Source organism: Haliotis asinina, chromosome 3 (assembly GCF_037392515.1).
Source record: "Haliotis asinina isolate JCU_RB_2024 chromosome 3, JCU_Hal_asi_v2, whole genome shotgun sequence".
In the NCBI taxonomy this organism is placed as follows: Eukaryota; Metazoa; Mollusca; class Gastropoda; order Lepetellida; family Haliotidae; genus Haliotis; species Haliotis asinina.
The window spans coordinates 38,201,776-38,221,964 of record NC_090282.1 but is presented as its reverse complement, the minus strand read 5'-3'; the positions used below and the strand labels follow the sequence as shown (position 1 = coordinate 38,221,964).

Sequence of the window (20,189 nt, the reverse complement as noted above, 5' to 3'; positions counted from 1 at the left end):
CAAATTTATCTTAAGAGTAATAAGTATACTTGTATTTAATGCTATATATATATATATATATATATATATATATATATATATATATATATATATATATATATATATATATATATATATATATATATATATATATATATATATATCACTCTCTACCTGACATGAATTTAGGTGATCACAGTCCTGCCAAGACCTACACACCATCCCACACATATAGCGTTTGGAATATGCAGACATAATCATTGTCACATATTCGCCTATTCAGGTGTCTGCGTGCTTTGCGAAATAAAAAAAATGTTTAAATTTTTGTCACATGAGCTGCCAATACATGTTGAACTATCAGAAAATCTGGCGCTCACAACAAATGTATTTTGTTATATTTTATTGACAGCATGTACTTGGCAATGTACCCCAATCCTTAAATCAGATACTGCAATCTTAAGTGTCGGTACCCTACAGGTGTATTAATTTGTCTCTCCATCCCTGGACAATATTTTGTCCCATCCCCTAATGAAATGTTCTATCCCCAAATCAGGCAGGTCAACATTTTCCAAAACCTCTGAATCTCTTTTCTCACTGAGGTTTCTTTTCAACCTTAATGTTATTTCTACCTGAGTCTCCACAGAATGTATTGTGTTTTCACATGGCTCAATGTCTCCACAACTATACAGTAGAAAAACATCAGCTGACCAGAATTTCTTAAATCTTGGTGCTGGACAATAGCTTATTAACCATGCTGAACAAAGTACAGTCCAGATGGTTTCTAATGCTTTAAAAAAGTTCCACATCTTTTCAAAAATTCTCCACTACGTCCTCCATTCATGTGGAAATTTGTCCAAATGACCGACCTTTCAGTAATAATCTAACAAACTACATGTCAGCTGCCTATGATGGCTGATGAAGTTGGTGATAACGTTCCATCGTGCCATGGTTCACCAACTTACACAAGTATATATCTCTAGATGTCTTTCATGTTACAAAGTGAATAGAGGAACTGGACCCTGAGACCCTACACGGAAAACACATCATTATCTTCCACTCAAACCTCCCACTGACCGGTCAAGAACTATAGGGTGGACTTCTGACCAATTTGCTTATTCAATAAGCTTCTTAAACATATAATTTCTTTCCTGTAACACCTCAAACATGAGTTTTTTCTACCACTTTGGTGAAACCCAAGCACATAGACGTGATGCTGGCAGACATAGTAACATACTCTGGTCTAATCTAGCACTTTAAAACCACAATACAACAGTTTCTGTTATGTTCTATAGGTCCAGAACCTAGCTAAGCAAGTTGAAGAACAGTGATTTGTAACGCACTTGTAAGTTCTCACCAAAACTACAGTTTTAGCCTAATACTTCCTATTTAAAAAAAACGTTGACAAACAAATGCAGAACATTTTTATGTGATTATTCAGGTATTTTGGTAAATATCCATATCTAATTTAGACTTCAGACAATATTCATAGAACAGTAAAAAGGTTTTGAATAACTTTTTATGAATATGAAAGATGGAGCAAAATGTAAGTACAATGAACGGCTGACAGCACCTGTGTTATCTGAGCATGTTTGCTACTGAACAGAAACTGCAATTTTGAAAATGAATATCTCACAAAACAATTTTTGATAGACAAAGTGCCGTACAATTTTAAAATCTTACTAATGTGGTTAAGAAAATCTATGAACAAGTCCTAGAAAGGAAAGGACAAAGCCAGTCTCCTTGTCACACAACATATTTCCATACTTCCTATCAAATATGGAATAAACCCAACCTGTAGTGCTTACAATGTACTTTCAGTATTAATTTTCAGCAATTCATTTAAAACCCCTTGACAAGCGAAAATTTGAAAGAAACGACTATTTTTTCAATACAGTGATTTTCATAAAGTATATTCAGAGGTATTTTATCATGAGTTTCAGTGTAATAATGAACAATTTCGCAATAAAGCATTTTCTTATCTATCACTGAAGTAGCCTGTGTTAAGACATAATATTTCATTATCATTAGAGTGCTGACATATTCATCAGTAATCCAAATCTGGGAATCTTAACTGCAGACCTCGAACAAAATACTGGCCTTTGAGCAGGTCTTATTAAATCTAACCTCCTAGCTATTGTCAGGGATAGTATTCTGCACCTAAGGCAAACGTTTGTAACAGCTGCATAGAATATTCTTGGCCTAAGGGTACTCTACTCAATAAAAATATCTAAAGAAAACCGTAAGTGAGCAGGATGTCACTTTAAAATCTACTCTTGTGCACTGAACATGTTCAGGTAATTATCACGATGAGATTGTCATCAACCATCAATGAGCAAGATGCCACTTTAAAAAGTAACTGTAAATGGAATACATTGAAACAATAATGATAAGATTTATCATATAATTGTGGCCTCAAGACATCTCCCTGTCACAGGCATACTTCCCTTCTACTTTAATTATCTATATAGATCACCATACACCTCTGTAGAGAAGAGGCTTGAGGCAAGATATCCAAATTGTATTGAAAGAGCATTCATTTATCCAACTACTGTTAATGACATATGTACCTTGTACTTTGTGTGATCCTTTTCATATGAATACATGAAGGGGTTTTAGGCCTCTGCAATTGTTGACCTGACCAGCCATTAAACTATAGTAAACAAAGACTTGCATAACACGAAGGGCTTATCAAGACCTGTATTGAATCTACAAAGAAAATGTGGGGATGAGGATGTTCTCTGTAAGGTTAGATAATATTTCCTGTGTATTTGTGAGATACTTGGGCCGTTATTTCAATGTTATTGTGATAATATGGCACAACAGGTTGAGTGAGTTTATGCTTTTATTACCCTTTTAGCAGATTATTGCAAGGTCCATATGGTGAGGCTCCTGGGATGAAGAAAGTTTGTTTGCATATACAAGCTATATGATGACAGCTTGTGAATAATCTTGTCTGGACCAGGCAATCCAAAGGTCCCTCATTAATGGGGGTGTAGGTGTAATTGTTTTATTATAAGGGTTGGAATGGTTTTGATTTAGATATATGGCATAAGTGAATGTCAATGGTAAATTGTTGGCAGATGGTGGGTAAAGGATGTTGGTCAAGATGCTGGGATTTTGTCCCCTTCCTGGATGACGTCGGATTTGTTGGGTTTGAGGAAGATGGTAGGGAGAAGAAGCTGGCTGTGATTAGGTGGGACTGGCCTGTAATGAAAGCTGCATCACTGGTGGAAGAATGAATGAAATCACTACAATACCCATCCATTCATCATTAATAACGAAGTTATTTCATGACAACAAACAAATTGGAAGTTTGCAAAAGTAAATTATAAAATATGGGGATCTCAATAGACAAACATATCACGTTATATTTGGGGTTACATTTTCTCAGTAAAGTGCATCAACTCTCCAAATGTTGGAAGTAATTCCAAAGCTTTTACTAAAAGATGTTTACATTATTGACTGTAGATCAAATAGTCAAAGAATTCCACTGAATACATGAGTGACTCTACTTTAATGCAGTTTTTAAAAGTATTGACTCAAATTATATCAAGGCATATCTGCTAAATCTGGGAGGAAAGCCTGAAGTAATACAGGTCACCACATTCGTAAAACTGACATAACTCAGGAACATGAGCATGGTGCCAACAAACCTTACATTCTGGGGGTGACTACTGACGTGGAAACAACTACTACGAGAGTATACTGCAACACACTATTGCAATACCGATAGTCTATTGCGACACACTACTGTATTAGTTTTTCGTCCTTGAATTGTCTCATTTGAAGTCATTTTCTAAATAAATGTATGGTCTATATGATTCAAAAACAAGTTCAAGTAGCTTCAGTCTCTTTTGCTAACTGACAAGAAACTGGAAACCCTGATCAAGTAAACACCTCTTTGTTTAAGAGATGAATGGGGTGGACAATTCTAATCTATGTGAATAGCTGAGATACTCTCTGCATTTTTCTCTGTGCATTTATTAACAAAAGTCAATTACTAAACTATATATAGTCTCCCAGTCACACATACTATCAATAGTTTTTCGTTTCTACCATTGACTAACTGCTATCAGAGACTCAATAATAATAAGACACCAATAACTTGATGCATCGTTACAGTCCTATTATTTCAGGCTATTAGGTATGGAGATCTCTATCTGTACAACTATACGTGAAAAGCAGAAAGTCAACAATTTGTTGATGATACAGAATGGGGCCTGTCCTATAAAACCTGATGGATAGAGAGGCGAGTACTAAATGCAGAACTGGCACTAATCTTGGTGATATATTTCCTGTCTGCTTGCAGTAGACTGTGATACATTTGACGTGCTTGTCTATACTGAAGTACTGTATTAGCTTAATGTGATGACAGGCTACTTGCGTGAAACAGATAAAGTCAACTGATTACACCATGAATATATAAATATTGTCTTATTGACTATGTATTTTGGTTTCTTTAGGTACAATGTTTTTAAGAGCTTCCTATGATAATGTAGTATATTATTGTTACAATTCACTTGTCTATTCGGACAATAAGAGAATTTATCCATGAATTCAATTCATTATTTGTGGTCACTAGAATTGAACACTTACAAATGATTTCAACAGACTGTGTTTCACTTGCAACTTGATTGGTCTTTTTTTTTTGCTGAGTGAGACACAAAAAAGGAATATATATAAGCCAAGCACAGGTAATAATTAGGTTAAAGGTGGCACTGTTCACAATGTACATGTGTATTGCTGTTTGTTACTATATTCTCACAAAACATATCATAATGACCTCATGATGTTACAGCCGTCTTATAACTCTGTTTTTACAATCGCATGTCCGGGAGAAGGGTTCCCAGTACCTATCTATAAGCTATTACTGAATAAATATTTTAGATGTATGCTATCCTAATATCTGAATACTAACTTGTGGATCTACTTGTGATTGATAATGAAAAATTATATACATTACAAGATGAGTGAAAATTGCTGAGCCTCATATATGCAGTTGGTTTAGTTTTACACCACCTTCAGCAATATTCCAGCAAAATCACGACTGGGGTCACCACAAATGGGCTTATCCACCTAGGGAATCAACCCTGAACTTCAGCATGGTGAGTGAATGCTTTAACTACTAGGCTACTCCACTGCCCTTAAAGCTGCGAAAAAGTGGTCAACCAGCACAGTTTTATTGTAAGAATAAAGTAACTATAAAAGTATACAAAACGCATGAGGTTACTCCTGCTCTAATCCCTGGCAAACATAAACACAGTAATCCACTTCACAGCCATTAATAGGCTTAATCACTCCTGATAAGCCTCCCGTCTGAACCCAATCTACAATAGCTTACTGCCCTGACCTGCTGCTATAACACTGACCCCTAACCAGCCACTGTGGTGTTCAGGTGTGTCTGTTTGGGGATTAATGTCCTTATGATGACTCAAGATTACAGCATGAATGACTTAGAGAGTTGGTGAAAGAATACAATTGTTTATCTAGTGTAGTAAACGTGTTGGGCTAAAGTGAAATGTTGGTTTGTAGCTGCAGAGTGCTGTATTCTTGGCACATAATATCGTCTCACCATTCATCTGTCCATCTGTTTAAAGTATTGGCATAAGATTTAATTTCTAGATTACATTAGATGATATATATCAATGTTCAGGTACAGTATGCACTCTTAATTTGAACAGTGCACAGGATAAGCATGGCAGGTCACACTGTTGGTATGACAGAAGTTTACAGAGAGTGAGTGAGTTTATCTTTATGCCGCTGTAAATAATAAGTCTGGACTAGACAATCCATTGATCAGTAGCATGAGCATCGATCTGCGCAACTGGAAACCAATGACATGAGTCAACCAAGTCAGTGAGTCTGACCACCCGATCTCGTTAGCATAGTCGCCTTTTATGGCAAGCATGGGTTGCTGAAGACCTATTCTAGATTGCATTAACCAAGACACACACCATGACATGCATTAACCCAGTCACAGACCATGACATGCATTATCTCAATCACAGACCATGACATGCAATAACCCAGTCACAGACCATGATCTGCAGTAATCCAGTCACAGACCATGATATGCATTAACCCAGTCACAGACCATGACATGCATTATCTCAGTCACACACCATGACAGGCATTAACCCAGTCACAGACCATGACATGCATTATCCCAGTTACAGACCATGACATGCATTAACCCAGTCACAGATAATGACATGCATTAACCCAGTCACAGACCATGATACACATTAACCCACAGAACATGACATGACCACTTTTTTGCATTAACCAAGACACACACCATGACATGCATTAACCCAGTCACAGGCCATGATATGCATTAACCCAGTCACAGACCATGACATGCATTATCTCAATAAATGACCATGACATGCATTAACCCAATCACAGACCATGATCTGCAGTAATCCAGTCAAGGACCATGACATGCATTAACCCAGTCACAGACCATGAAATGCATTAACCCAGTCACAGACCATGACATGCATTAACCCAGTCACAGACCATGACATGTATTAACCCAGTCACAGACCATGACAGGCATTAACCCAGTCACAGACCATGATAGGCATTAACCCAGTCACAGACCATGACATGCATTAACCCTGTCACAGACCATGATAGGCATTAACCCAGTCACAGACCATGATAGGCATTAACCCAGCCACAGACCATGACAGGCATTAACCCAGTCACAGACCATGACATGTATTAACCCAGTCACAGACCATGACAGGCATTAACCCAGTCACAGACCATGATAGGCATTAACCCAGTCACAGACCATGACATGCATTAACCCAGTCACAGACCATGACAGGCATTAACCAAGTCACAGACCATGACAGGCATTAACCCAGTCACAGACCATGACATGTATTAACCCTGTCACAGACCATGATAGGCATTAACCCAGTCACAGACCATGACATGCATTAACCCAGTCACAGACCATGATATGCATTAACCCAGTCACAGACCATGACAGGCATTAACCCAGTCACAGACCATGACATGTACTAACCCAGTCACAGACCATGATATGCATTAACCCAGTCACAGACCATGACAGGCATTAACCAAGTCACAGACCATGACATGCATTAACCCAGTCACAGACCATGACATGCATTATCCCAGTTACAGACCATGACATGCATTAACCCAGTCACAGATAATGACATGCATTAACCCAGTCACAGACCATGACATGCATTATCTCAATCACAGACCATGACATGCAATAACCCAGTCACAGACCATGATCTGCATAGTCGCCTTTTATGGCAAGCATGGGTTGCTGAAGACCTATTCTAGATTGCATTAACCAAGACACACACCATGACATGCATTAACCCAGTCACAGACCATGACAGGCATTAACCAAGTCACAGACCATGACAGGCATTAACCCAGTCACAGACCATGACATGTATTAACCCTGTCACAGACCATGATAGGCATTAACCCAGTCACAGACCATGACATGCATTAACCCAGTCACAGACCATGATATGCATTAACCCAGTCACAGACCATGACAGGCATTAACCCAGTCACAGACCATGACATGTACTAACCCAGTCACAGACCATGATATGCATTAACCCAGTCACAGACCATGACAGGCATTAACCAAGTCACAGACCATGACATGCATTAACCCAGTCACAGACCATGACATGCATTATCCCAGTTACAGACCATGACATGCATTAACCCAGTCACAGATAATGACATGCATTAACCCAGTCACAGACCATGACATGCATTATCTCAATCACAGACCATGACATGCAATAACCCAGTCACAGACCATGATCTGCATAGTCGCCTTTTATGGCAAGCATGGGTTGCTGAAGACCTATTCTAGATTGCATTAACCAAGACACACACCATGACATGCATTAACCCAGTCACAGACCATGACATGCATTATCTCAATCACAGACCATGACATGCAATAACCCAGTCACAGACCATGATCTGCAGTAACCCAGTCACAGACCATGATATGCATTAACCCAGTCACAGACCATGACATGCATTATCTCAGTCACACACCATGACAGGCATTAACCCAGTCACAGACCATGACATGCATTATCCCAGTTACAGACCATGACATGCATTAACCCAGTCACAGATAATGACATGCATTAACCCAGTCACAGACCATGATACACATTAACCCACAGAACATGACATGACCACTTTTTTGCATTAACCAAGACACACACCATGACATGCATTAACCCAGTCACAGGCCATGATATGCATTAACCCAGTCACAGACCATGACATGCATTATCTCAATAAATGACCATGACATGCATTAACCCAATCACAGACCATGATCTGCAGTAATCCAGTCAAGGACCATGACATGCATTAACCCAGTCACAGACCATGAAATGCATTAACCCAGTCACAGACCATGACATGCATTAACCCAGTCACAGACCATGACATGTATTAACCCAGTCACAGACCATGACAGGCATTAACCCAGTCACAGACCATGACAGGCATTAACCAAGTCACAGACCATGACATGCAGTAACCCAGTCACAGACCATGACATGCATTACCTCAGTCACAGGCCACAACATGCATTAACCCCAGTCACACATTGTATCTTAACCACGGTGATACTAAAGTGATACTCATGACTGTATCTTGAAATGAATGCTTGATTCATCCACTCACTAACTGCCCTAGGCAGAGTTTTTACGCTTTCCTTTGACAAGACCACTGCCAACCACATACCTGACACCCTTTTGCCTCAAGCTGACACAAGTCGTTCAATGTTTAGGGTCAATATTGTTGATAAAAACCTATCTTGAATTTATGTGCTTCTGCATCTAAAAACTTATAACAAAGCACAATGAAATAAACATTTTAACGGATACAGTCATCATCTTTTCACCATTTGTCTGTCAATAAATCTTTTTTCAACCATGTGTATGTTTTATTATGTAAACCTATCAGTAAGGTCCTGTTGCGTAACAAGAGCAGCTCCAACCTTATCTGGGCCACGCTGACATCCAAATGAGACTTACTTGTGGTGGGGTTCTTAATGAGGAGTCTGCGGAGGCGGCCACGCATCGACATTTCTTGTGTAAAATACTTCACAGGAGACCTGAATAAATAGAAAAAACAGAGATCAATTGCAATAATTTATTTTGAACTATGATATGCTATTTCATTTAAAAGCCTGAGGCAAAAGGTTGTCAGGTAATAACATAATTTTCACCACAGACTATGAAAATTTATCTAATGTTATAAAAGTGATGCCTTGCACAGACAGACAGAACCCAGTCTGCATGAGACATGAAGGCAGCAGTTCATGTAATATCACATATGTACAGGGTGAAAAATATACTGTGTGGGGCTTGGTATAGTGTTAAAAACTGAACCACATTATTTTCCCTACTGCCTAGCCATTCCTCCAAATTACAATTCTAAAGCCATACATAAAGTTAGTCTAGTTTTCCTCAAATTCTGAATTTCCAATGTCACATGGGCTCTTTCGTTGCTTTCAAAAATTACAAAGATTGAGAGACTAAGCGTTAGTCTAGACGCAATCTGTGAAAACTAAAGTATTTAATACATTCAGTTTTTGTTTAAATTATTCATTAAACTTAACTACAAAGAATGAATTTTTCAAAAATTTTTTGATAAGACAAAGTAACAATGCAAAACCAATTAATTTCTCCGCATTTTCAGAGCTAGGTGACAATATGATCTGTGATGGTGAAATTTGTTACTGATGTAAAATAAACAATAAAACCACTTCCATCTATTTAAATATTAAACACTCTGTCTGTATGTATCTCATCAATGAGGCAACCTGTTCTGGTTTGTAAAGTGGAGGATGGGTATTTACTGTCTTTGTGAACATTCATCTCTTCATTGCAAGAATTGGTTCATAATTTTAATCTCATGTTTAATCTCATGCAATTATGCTCATAACTCATGCTTCAAACACAGAATGCATACTTTGTTCGTTTTTCAAAGTGAGCTGATTATTCTATGAGTAAATATTCAATTATTATTATAATATTATTATGATATTAACAATTTTATTGCACCGGTATCCAGTTCAGCTGCTCATAAGTGCTTTGTTTTTCACTCGATCACAGGTTGTCAGGCTCAACAGCACGTCGTATTAATCTCAGTCTCAACTCACTGAGGATCATTGAACGTCATGTAGATAGTGGTCAAATGTAACTTATATGTTAGATCTGGGATAACACTTCCTCAGTAAACTGCTGAATCTAGTACTTTCCTTGCATTGAGTCCCATCCAGGATTCAAACACACACTCAGAGTCAGGCACCAACTCGCCAGTACACAAAGGCAGCCATCTAACCCACTCAGCCACTAAGCCCATTAGGTACCTTACTCTGAGAGTGTGGGTTTGAATCTCATAACACAGGGAAAGAAACGTTTCAGAATTTCCTTCTAGACCACAGGTCCAGTGAGTGGACAAAAATTAATGGTCCTGTCTGTACTTCCAAAGGAACATTAACTGATTTGGAGAAGAAAATGCACTGGAACATATCATTCAGTGGTCCTGATAAATCTTTACTAGCCAGGGACTACAGGACCAGCGTAAATTACAGGTGGGAATTTGATATTTCCAGTTAAACAAATCCAAATACATATAAGGATAAAAATGAAACTGGAAAAAATAAAAACTTGCAGGACTGGAAATAGAACTGGAGACATGCATAGTAACTCAACACCGCCTGTTCGACAGATCTAAAAATGTACTCTACAATGTCTGGTTTGAGATGTATCCCTTATGCATTAAGGTGTCAAGGTGAAGGTCATCTGTTGTCTGCACCTTTTACGGCCTCCATGAGAGTCCCAAACTGCTTGGCACTGTCAGTGCTTGGCCTTATCGTCCCATGGAATCAATCAAATTACATATTGTGGTGTGGAGCAAGTTCACTCACTCTTCCTGTTGTGCTTTTCTAAACCATTGGAAGTTCTGTGGCAGTAGATGAATAACACCTTCTGCTAAATATTTGTTGGGGTTCAGATGAGGAGACTTAAGGGGCCTTGGCAGCTCTTAGATGTTGTGGTTCCTCAGAATGGTCCCTGTCAATGTTGCCATGTGAGGTCTGGCGTTATTGTGTTCAAAAATGACATTTGACTGTTACTTTATGCTGTGTTCAAACTCTCATAAGCCTAATTTCTCGTAACGTTTCTCATAGCATAACTCCTACCTATGTTACGGCACAGGAAGTATGAATGCTACGAGAAAAGTTACGAAATCTTTAGCTTACGAGAGCTTAGTGAAATGGGCCCTGGATGACTCGGGTAAATACCTCTGCCTCTTTATCAGTGCTGAAATCGTAAGCAATCCTGATATTGCGGTTGCTCTAGCTCTAGAGGTGGCTATGGTGAGTGTATCACATAGGTGGCACACCCTGATGAACCTGTCTGCTGCAGTTATAACATGTGGTTGACTGGATCTGAGTCAGTCGTGTTAACCTCTGTATCTGATAACGGTTCTATACTCTTGTAATGGTGACTGGCAATGCATGGAAAAACCCAGCTACATCACTCAGATGACAGAGTTGTTGTGATCAGCTTCTGTCATTCATGCCATGTTTTCACTTTTCACTTGCAGGACAGCTGTGATAACAGACGTATGAAAACCTGTAGTTTTAATCACTCAACAGGTCATTTTTCACAATCCTTTCAGGCTGGTGTTTAGTTGCCATGCCCACGTGGTTGCAATTTTGAGTTCCCTCCACAATTTGTGGTAGTACTTCATTTTTCAAATTTTTGATATTTGATAATGAATATCTGCAAAACTCGGTCAGATATCTCCAGTTTATTACATTCATCTTTGAGCAGAGTATACATGAGAGGAGTGAGTGAACGAGTTTAGTTTTACACCACAATATTCTAGCCTTATGGTGACAGTCTGTAAATAATCAAGTCTGGACCAAACAATCAAGTGATCAACAGCATAAGCATTGATTTCCGTAACTGGAATAAAATGATATGTGAACCAAGTTAGTATGTCAGACCACCCAATCTCGTTAGATGCCTCTTGCAACAAGCATGGGTGACTCAAGATCAATTCTAACCCAAATCTTCACGGGAAGACAGAAGATGCAGTCGCATGAACCGAGGAAGGTGAGTTCAAGACATGGAAATCTGATAACTCCAGTTCAACAGATTTGATTCTCAATATATATAATAAATATAAAAGGAACTTAAGAAGAATCAAGAAAGTGAATTCATTACCACTGGGAATTCAACACCTCCAGGTCAACAGATACAAATACTGGTATACATAATGATACACTGAAATCTGCCAACATCAGCACCTGTCTAATCCGGTACACTGTCAAAACTAGCATAAAATTTTAGTCTCGCCATTTTAAACGATATTATGACCATTAAAACGCTGTCTAATTAGATGCCTGGTACAACTTTCCGGTCGCAGCTAACAATTTTAACTATAATTAACACTGTCTGAACTGGCCTGGGTATGAGCACTTCCATCAAAGACCAATAATTAACATTCTAATTAATCCTTTTGGCACACTACATACAATCAGGAAGTAGTGATCTCGAGGTGAATGACACGCTCTTAGCTGGCATCAGTATCAGCAAGCCAAGCAAGGTGCCATAATCCAATACAATGACCTCTCAAAATCGTTGATGGCATTGTCATCAACACTGTTTTTATTTGTTGCATAGTTACAAAAGATAAAAGGCATCGTAGACTTAAAGAGATTGACCAGTGTGAATGGCAGCCATATGATCAGCACTTACAGTCTAACCCGGCACCCTCTCTAAACCGGCATTTTATTTCGGTCTTATGGAGTTCCGGTTTAGACAGGTTTCACTGTAGATACAAAATAAACTCAAGAAGGGTTCAGGAGGTGTGTTCAGAGAAACATAGGAAATCAACATCTCAAAGTTTGTCACATGATTCAACTGTATACCGAATTTGAATAAAGAATGTCACACATTTAATAGAGACACCGTGAAGGAATATATTTAAAGCCAAGATGCACTTCTCATGCCTGGAGGATTATAGTCCTATCAATCTGTGTCAACAAGCGTCTAAGTTCTGAATATATCCAGCATGTAATTTAATCATAAAACAATATAACACAGAAACAGGTCATAAACTTGTCAAAATAAAAAGTCCTGGAGATCAAGATTGATGGAAGTGAGTTTACAACTCTGAACGCTTGTGTGACTTGATCTCCCTGTCCCAAGGTTTCCAGATAATATACATATTGCAGCCATTAACTATCATATAATTTCAAGTAACTGGGAATTATTTTCATCTTAACACATTTCAATAAGAAATAAATATGACCTCTCAATGAATATTGATCTGAATAGAAAAAAGTTTCGAAAAGCAGTTTTTTAAAGTGATCGTAAACTTATATCTGTTTGTATTTTGAGACAATCATTTTTACAACTGCCACAGCCAGTCACTGCATTAAACGTTCCTCTCCACATTGAAAAATGTGATAGCTGCATTTGTATGGTAAATTAGAGGGATGCTTGTTTTAATTTTATCTAAGATATTCCAGCAATGTAAAGGAACACAGAAATGTATGTCAAACCAGGTACATAAGAGAAACTAGCTCGGATCTTTGCAGCAGCATGTGAACAATTTAGCCACTTAACTGATAGTACAGTAAAACAATAGCAACGGATATAGAACACACAGAAATAATACAGTAAAACAATAGCAACAGATATAGAACATACAGAAATGATACAGAAAAATAATGGCAACAAATATAGAACATACAGAAATAAGCAGTAAAATAATAGCAACAGATATAGAACACACAGTGAGTGAGTGAGTGAGTTCAGTTTTACGCCACACTCAGCAATATTCCAGCTATATGGCGGCGGTCTGTAAGTAATCGAGTCTCGACCAGACAATCCAGTGATCAACAACATGAGCATCAATCTGCGAAATTGGGAACCGATGACATGCGTCAACCAAGTCAGCGAGCCTGACCACCCGATCCCGTTAGTCGCCTCCTACGACAAAGAACACACAGAAATAAGCAGTAAAATAATAGCAACAGATATAGAACACACAGAAATACGCAGTAAAATAATAGCAACAGATATAGAACACACAGAAATAAGCAGTAAAATAATAGCAACAGATATAGAACACACAGAAATAAGCAGTAAAATAATAGCAACAGATATAGAACACACAGAAATAAGTAAAATAATTGCAACAGATATAGAACACACAGAAATAAGCAGTAAAATAATAGCAACAGATATAGAACACACAGAAATACGCAGTAAAATAATAGCAACAGATATAGAACATACAGAAATAAGCAGTAAAATAATAGCAACAGATATAGAACACACAGAAATATGCAGTAAAATAATAGCAACAGATATAGAACATACAGAAAACCAAACTGCAGAAGTGGAGTATCATTGTGTGGTAATTACATGTACCATCAAAATGGTTTCTATTTCTCCAACGTTTGAGTTTTACCACTGTCACTCAATCTCTCATATTAAACTTATGAAGATTCAGGTAAGGACTGATCTTCTGTATCCCATGCTTGTCGTAAGAGATGAATAATATAACCAGGTGGTCAGGCCCGCTGACTAGGTTGTCACATGTCACCACATCCAACCTGTCTAGATTGATGCTCATTATGTTGATCACTGGACTGTCTGGTCTACACTCAATTATTTCTAGACCACCATTATATAGCTGGAATATAGCTGAGTGAGGCATTAAACAGTCCAAAAAAGACAATGCTCCATCTGAATTCAAATAAGTGATGAAGTTTCTTTTTCTTGTCCCTAATGACAGAAAACAATTTGATGCACAATGTAATATGATCACAAACAACCTATAACACCTCAAAAATAATACTGTTTTCTCTGTGAACTACAGTTATAAAGAACTCCAAGAGGCCACTAATTTCATTTCCGTAAAAGGTGTAGTGTCTCATATGCATTTTCACTAAAAATAACCACAGAATGTTTTTTCTGACATGCATCAGTTAGTCCAAAGTAATATAACATGTTTGTTGAATGTAGCATACGGTTTATTAAACATGCTAACGGCTGTCATAAACGTTTCTTTCCTGAAATAGACGAGTTACGACACTGTACACAGTAGTGGTAGTTGTATCTTTCATGTTTATCACACACTTAAGGGTGATTTATCATTGGACACTTGAATTAACACTGTCACAGCTGTCATGTGTCACTGATTGCTGTGTTATATATGCTGATAAGTAACAATGTTGTCGTAGACCGTTCTCCCGGTATGTTCTATTGTTATGATTGTTTTATATCCTTCCACTTGAGAGTTTGACAAGACAATGACTGCTTGACAGTTACGTTGCGCCGTTATGACAGTTATGAATCAATTAGTCAATGGGTTACTGTTAAATGTAAACCTGCACACTATGCAGCATTAAGTTTGATGTTTAATGCAGCACTCAGCAACATTCTAGCTATATGGCATCGGTCTGTTATTAATCGAATCTGGACCAAACAATCAAGTGGTCAACAGCATGAGCATTGATTTATGTAACTGGAATATTGTCCACCGAGTCAGTGAGTCTGACCACCTGATCCCACTAGTTTTAAGACAAGCATGGGTTATTGAAGATCAATTCTAACCCGGATCTTCACAGATATAAGAGAAAGAAGCAGGAACCCAGGAAGGTGGGTTCAAGACACATGAGAATAAGACACCTTCATTTCAACAGATCTGATTCTGAAAATATATCATGATAGATATTAAATGAGTCAGCAAGACCAACCTGCCAAACCCATCCATCGAACTCTGCAATTCCCATTTGGAAATTTTAATGACATATAGCAGATTGGTGCTAAACTTCCATCGTCAATAGGTTCAGATGAATTCATGATATAATTCTACAAATATGGTCATTTTTAAATAAACTCTTTAACAATTTTTTGTTGTAGATGTGACCCACTAGAAAGTGAATAAATGACTTCCACACAAGGAACCAACTGGTGTACATAGACATTCATCTGGTAAAGTCCAGTAACTCCACATTTTGCACGTGGCAAATTTATCATCAATGTGTGCTTCAAAACCTACATAAGTTTCTCTGAAACTGTTTGGAGTGTTCTATCATACATGGGTTAAGTAGCTTAGCGGAGCTTAGTGCCAAAGACTCGGGTTCAAATCCAAACTTTATATAATGTGTGAAACCTATTTTGTGTGTTTCTGGAATTGTGCTAAAAGCAGCATAAAACATTACTCAGTCACTAGCATCATAACTGATGAGAGCATCGGTACACCTGGCCATCTTGCTTGACCTTAATGAACAAAATAATGAGAAATGAGGCAGACACCTAGATCCTCTTCACAAGTAATCATAAAGCACTATCATTAAGCATCGACTGTCAAGTAACTGAAGTGTCACTGCCATTCCTTAACATATTTATTCCTCAAAACAAATCTCCTATGGTGGTAGGGATGGTGGCCTTGTGGTTAAGGCATTTGCCTGTCATGCCAAAGTTCCGGGTTCAATCATCCACAAAATTTGCATAAAGTGTACAGCCCATTTGTTGTGTCCCTCGAAATGATATTGCTGGAATAATGCCAAGGACGCCCTTTATTAATTACTTGGTTTACGGGCACTTTTCCAGCAATATTCCTGTCGGTAGGAGGTAAAACAAATAGGTGCTATTTCAAATGTTTTTTCTTATTTAGGATTTCAACACAAGTAGTCTGTTTGTAAAAAAGAGAATATGCCATCAGCCATTCAGGTGTTCTCATTTCCTAATATATAAGAGTTTAATAAAAAAAACAGCATTTTCATGGTAATGTTCATTTGGCAATTTTATTTGTTTCAATATTTAAGATTTTGCTTTGCCACTATGCTAAATTTGTAACAGAAACTTGATTTCAACAAGGTAGATTTTTAAATCATCTATTTGGATTTCATTTATCATCCTATTTAAATAATGCAAAACTTGATCAGAAGGTCTGTACACCAAGGAATAAAAATGTGTGGCCTAAAGGTGTCATAAACTTACACTCACACACACACCTATGGAGGTGCAAAGCCTACAACTATTTACATTGTTATGTACATAATAGCAGTATTTATCAGAACTAATAGACGCAGAATAAGTAGACACAATTAATTTCAGCAATTACATTCTACACATGACTGAGGTATTTGACCAACCTTTAACATACCTACATGTATGTATGTACTAACAATTGTCAAACATGAACTGTGTATTACCACTGTCTGCCCAATAAATCACCAGAGTGAATTTATTTATTCTTTTTTTTTTCAAGAAAAAGAACATTCTTTATTATTTTTTAGCAATATTATTAAACGAAATGTCATGCAAAGAAAATTGTGTAAGCTTTAGACAATGTTTTTGTAACAATTTACAGTGAATCATACTGAGCAGCATGGAAACAAGTGAAGTGTTCATTAGATCAACCACAGGTTATTTAGCAGGTTAAGTAGATTCAATCACAGACAGACTGCAGCATTCAGTTAAGTACCAAATAATTTAATCATTCAGTGAATGATTTCATGTAAGATATAAAAAATATTACTTATATCTTTCCTCAACTGCTCAACTGCTGCACAGTATGAAGAATTTACAGGCTCCTGACAGTGAGAACCATCCTCTGGAGTTATTGGAGAAGAATGAATTCAAACAGCTTCAAGAAAACATTGCAAAGAACATAAACTATGCAGTATGTCATGATTATATCAAAAATATCAAATGACAGGTGTGTATTAAAATTATAAAAATGCCTTCCTGCTCAACTCATATATTTCAAGGTAATAATTCACATATCAGGTCTTGAGATGGCCCCTAATCTATTGTGTGGAACCCCTGTATTAAAACCAGGCTTTGGGCATACTGAATATATTCTGTATGTGACATTGTTTTGATAGATGTCTAATCTTTTTCAATCACTAGTCCAATAGCATGCTATTCCAGAACGAGATGTTAATGATTCTGAAAAAAGGCCAAAATTTATCCTCTGTTGAAAACATGGTGTGAAAATAACTCATAAGAGATACAGCTTCTGCTCAGAATTAAAAAAATGGAAAACGTGCAATATTGATAACTATGCAGAAATTGTTTACTTTATCAGGTAATAATTATATCAACAAATTAAGGAAATAACTTGCTCACTGATATAGAAATAATTAGTAATGGATCGCGGACTTGTAAATGACTTTTCTATGCATTTTTCCTACTGACAAATTAAGTGTTATCAAAGTATCTGGCATGAACAAGCTAACACCTGACTTTTAACAAGCATGAAAGAAATTGACAGTCGCTGGAGTGTGTGAAGTTTTCAAGGACTGCAACGTATGACAAAGTAGCGTTAGTAGTCACAGCTGATCTGCTCAAGTATTCTAAATAGCGCGAGGAGTCTGTTTACATACGAACTTCAACAACTGCCGCCCATTGAACGCCACCACAAACAATACGCGAGCATGCGATTGACAATGACTCGCAGTCCGCGGAAACGGAGAATAGACAATCACGCAATAATAAAATAAAGTTGAATAATAAACATATTCACCCATCAGCCCAGTCCTGATCATCCTCGTCATCGTCTGCCTCCTCATACATCCATGCCAAATCGCCAGCATCATAGTTTGTGGTTGTGTCCGCCATCCCAGGGCACTATTCTACGTACGTAAACAAAGCAGTGAGCACAACTTGTGCCGGCTTCCTCGGACCATTAAGATCCACTGAGGTTGACTCGAAATTTACGAATGTATATGTCCCTGCTGATAGCCTTGCAAGCCGAACCCTCCTGTCACGCTCAAATGCCTTCCGCTTCAACCTATGGCCACACCGGTTTTCGGGGAAGCCCCAGGCAAGTGTGGCGTTAATAGTTACAGAATATGCCTCAGTGAAACGAACATTGAGTATGGGCGCCTTTTAACTGGACACTGTAGACGGCGATTTGTAAACAAGGAATTATTACTTGTAGCGTTATGTCACATTAGGTGTAATGTGTCCTTAATTTTACTGTTATATGACGACGTGCGTTGTAATTATTAAAGGTATACAGGGTCTCTCGTTTCTGACTTTAGTTGACAGTGGTTGTCTTAGGCGGATCCAGTGAGGGGGGAGAGGAAAAGTGGGGTTACAAGCGTTACTAGAGTGTGCACCTCCAACCCCTTTTCTTAAAAAGCTCTATCCCACTCTAGTTTTGTGGTTTTACTTTGTTTTGGAAAGTTTAACCTATGGTGATTTACAGGCCTTTTTTTTAAAAAAAAGAAGAAAGAAATTGTCTCATTTCGATTAGGTTTGTTGATGCGGATGTTATAGTTATGCATTGTTTTACGTCGTGCACAGTGAGTACATAGTTTCCTTGCGCTTCCACTGCACTTTCATGGCGCCATATAACAGATGACGTCATGTGAATGAAATAATGTGCCATGCATTAGCATTAACTTACGACTATTTTAGCGCCAAGAGAACTTCGAAAATCCAGGCCCTGGAATATGTGTTATTTGTTTGTTTATTTGTTGTGTATTTGCGTACGTTCCGATCACTGCCCTTGGTCATGGATTTAGGTTTTTAGGGTATTGCATTTCCTCATCCATTGTTTAGTGGATACATTTTTAAGCGTCTGACAGCGGAAGTCGGTGTTTCGATCTCCAGTCGCGCCATTCTAGAAGATGTGTCCAGGCGGTGGTGTAGCCAAGTGGTTAGGTAGTGGCTCGTCACACCGAAGACCCGTGTTCGAATCTCCACATGGCTACAATGTGTGGAGCCCATTTCTGATGTCTCCCGTCGTGATATTGCTGGAATATTGCTGAAAGCGGCGTAAAAATAAAGCCATTCACTAAATAACAAATTTCCCAAAAGCTGTATCCGCCCTTGCAGGTATACAACGACTGGTTAACCCCAACAAAAACTCACCATATATTTAACGGACAGGGGCATGAAGTCACGAGCCGTTGTACCAGAAGACGCTTGAAAATCTTGTAACAATTAAATAGCCCTTACGCCCCCAAGCGACAAACACGTCGTTGGACTACCTAAGGCAGATGCAAGTGCATGCTTGAAACTGGGCTAACACAAAGACTCGATACAAACGTCTTCACTGTCAGCCCAAGGGTGTTCAGCAGCAATAGATTCGACACAAGACGTTTGGATCCG

General features: G+C 38.1%; 1 protein-coding gene across 2 annotated transcripts in view; it reads right to left on the bottom strand.

Annotated features, from left to right (window-relative positions):
• The window catches only part of LOC137277945 (potassium channel subfamily T member 2-like), an 87,731-nt gene extending 68,912 nt beyond the window's left edge, over positions 1-18,819 (bottom strand). For both annotated transcript variants that reach the window (XM_067809958.1, XM_067809959.1), the window contains exons 1-2: positions 18,595-18,819; positions 9,060-9,139 (exon numbers count right to left, since the gene is read on the bottom strand). In XM_067809958.1, the coding sequence (XP_067666059.1) occupies positions 9,060-9,139; positions 18,595-18,689 (175 nt within the window). In that variant the 5' untranslated portion in view covers positions 18,690-18,819. The remainder of the gene's footprint in view (positions 1-9,059; positions 9,140-18,594) is intronic.
• Positions 18,820-20,189: the final 1,370 nt, after the last annotated feature.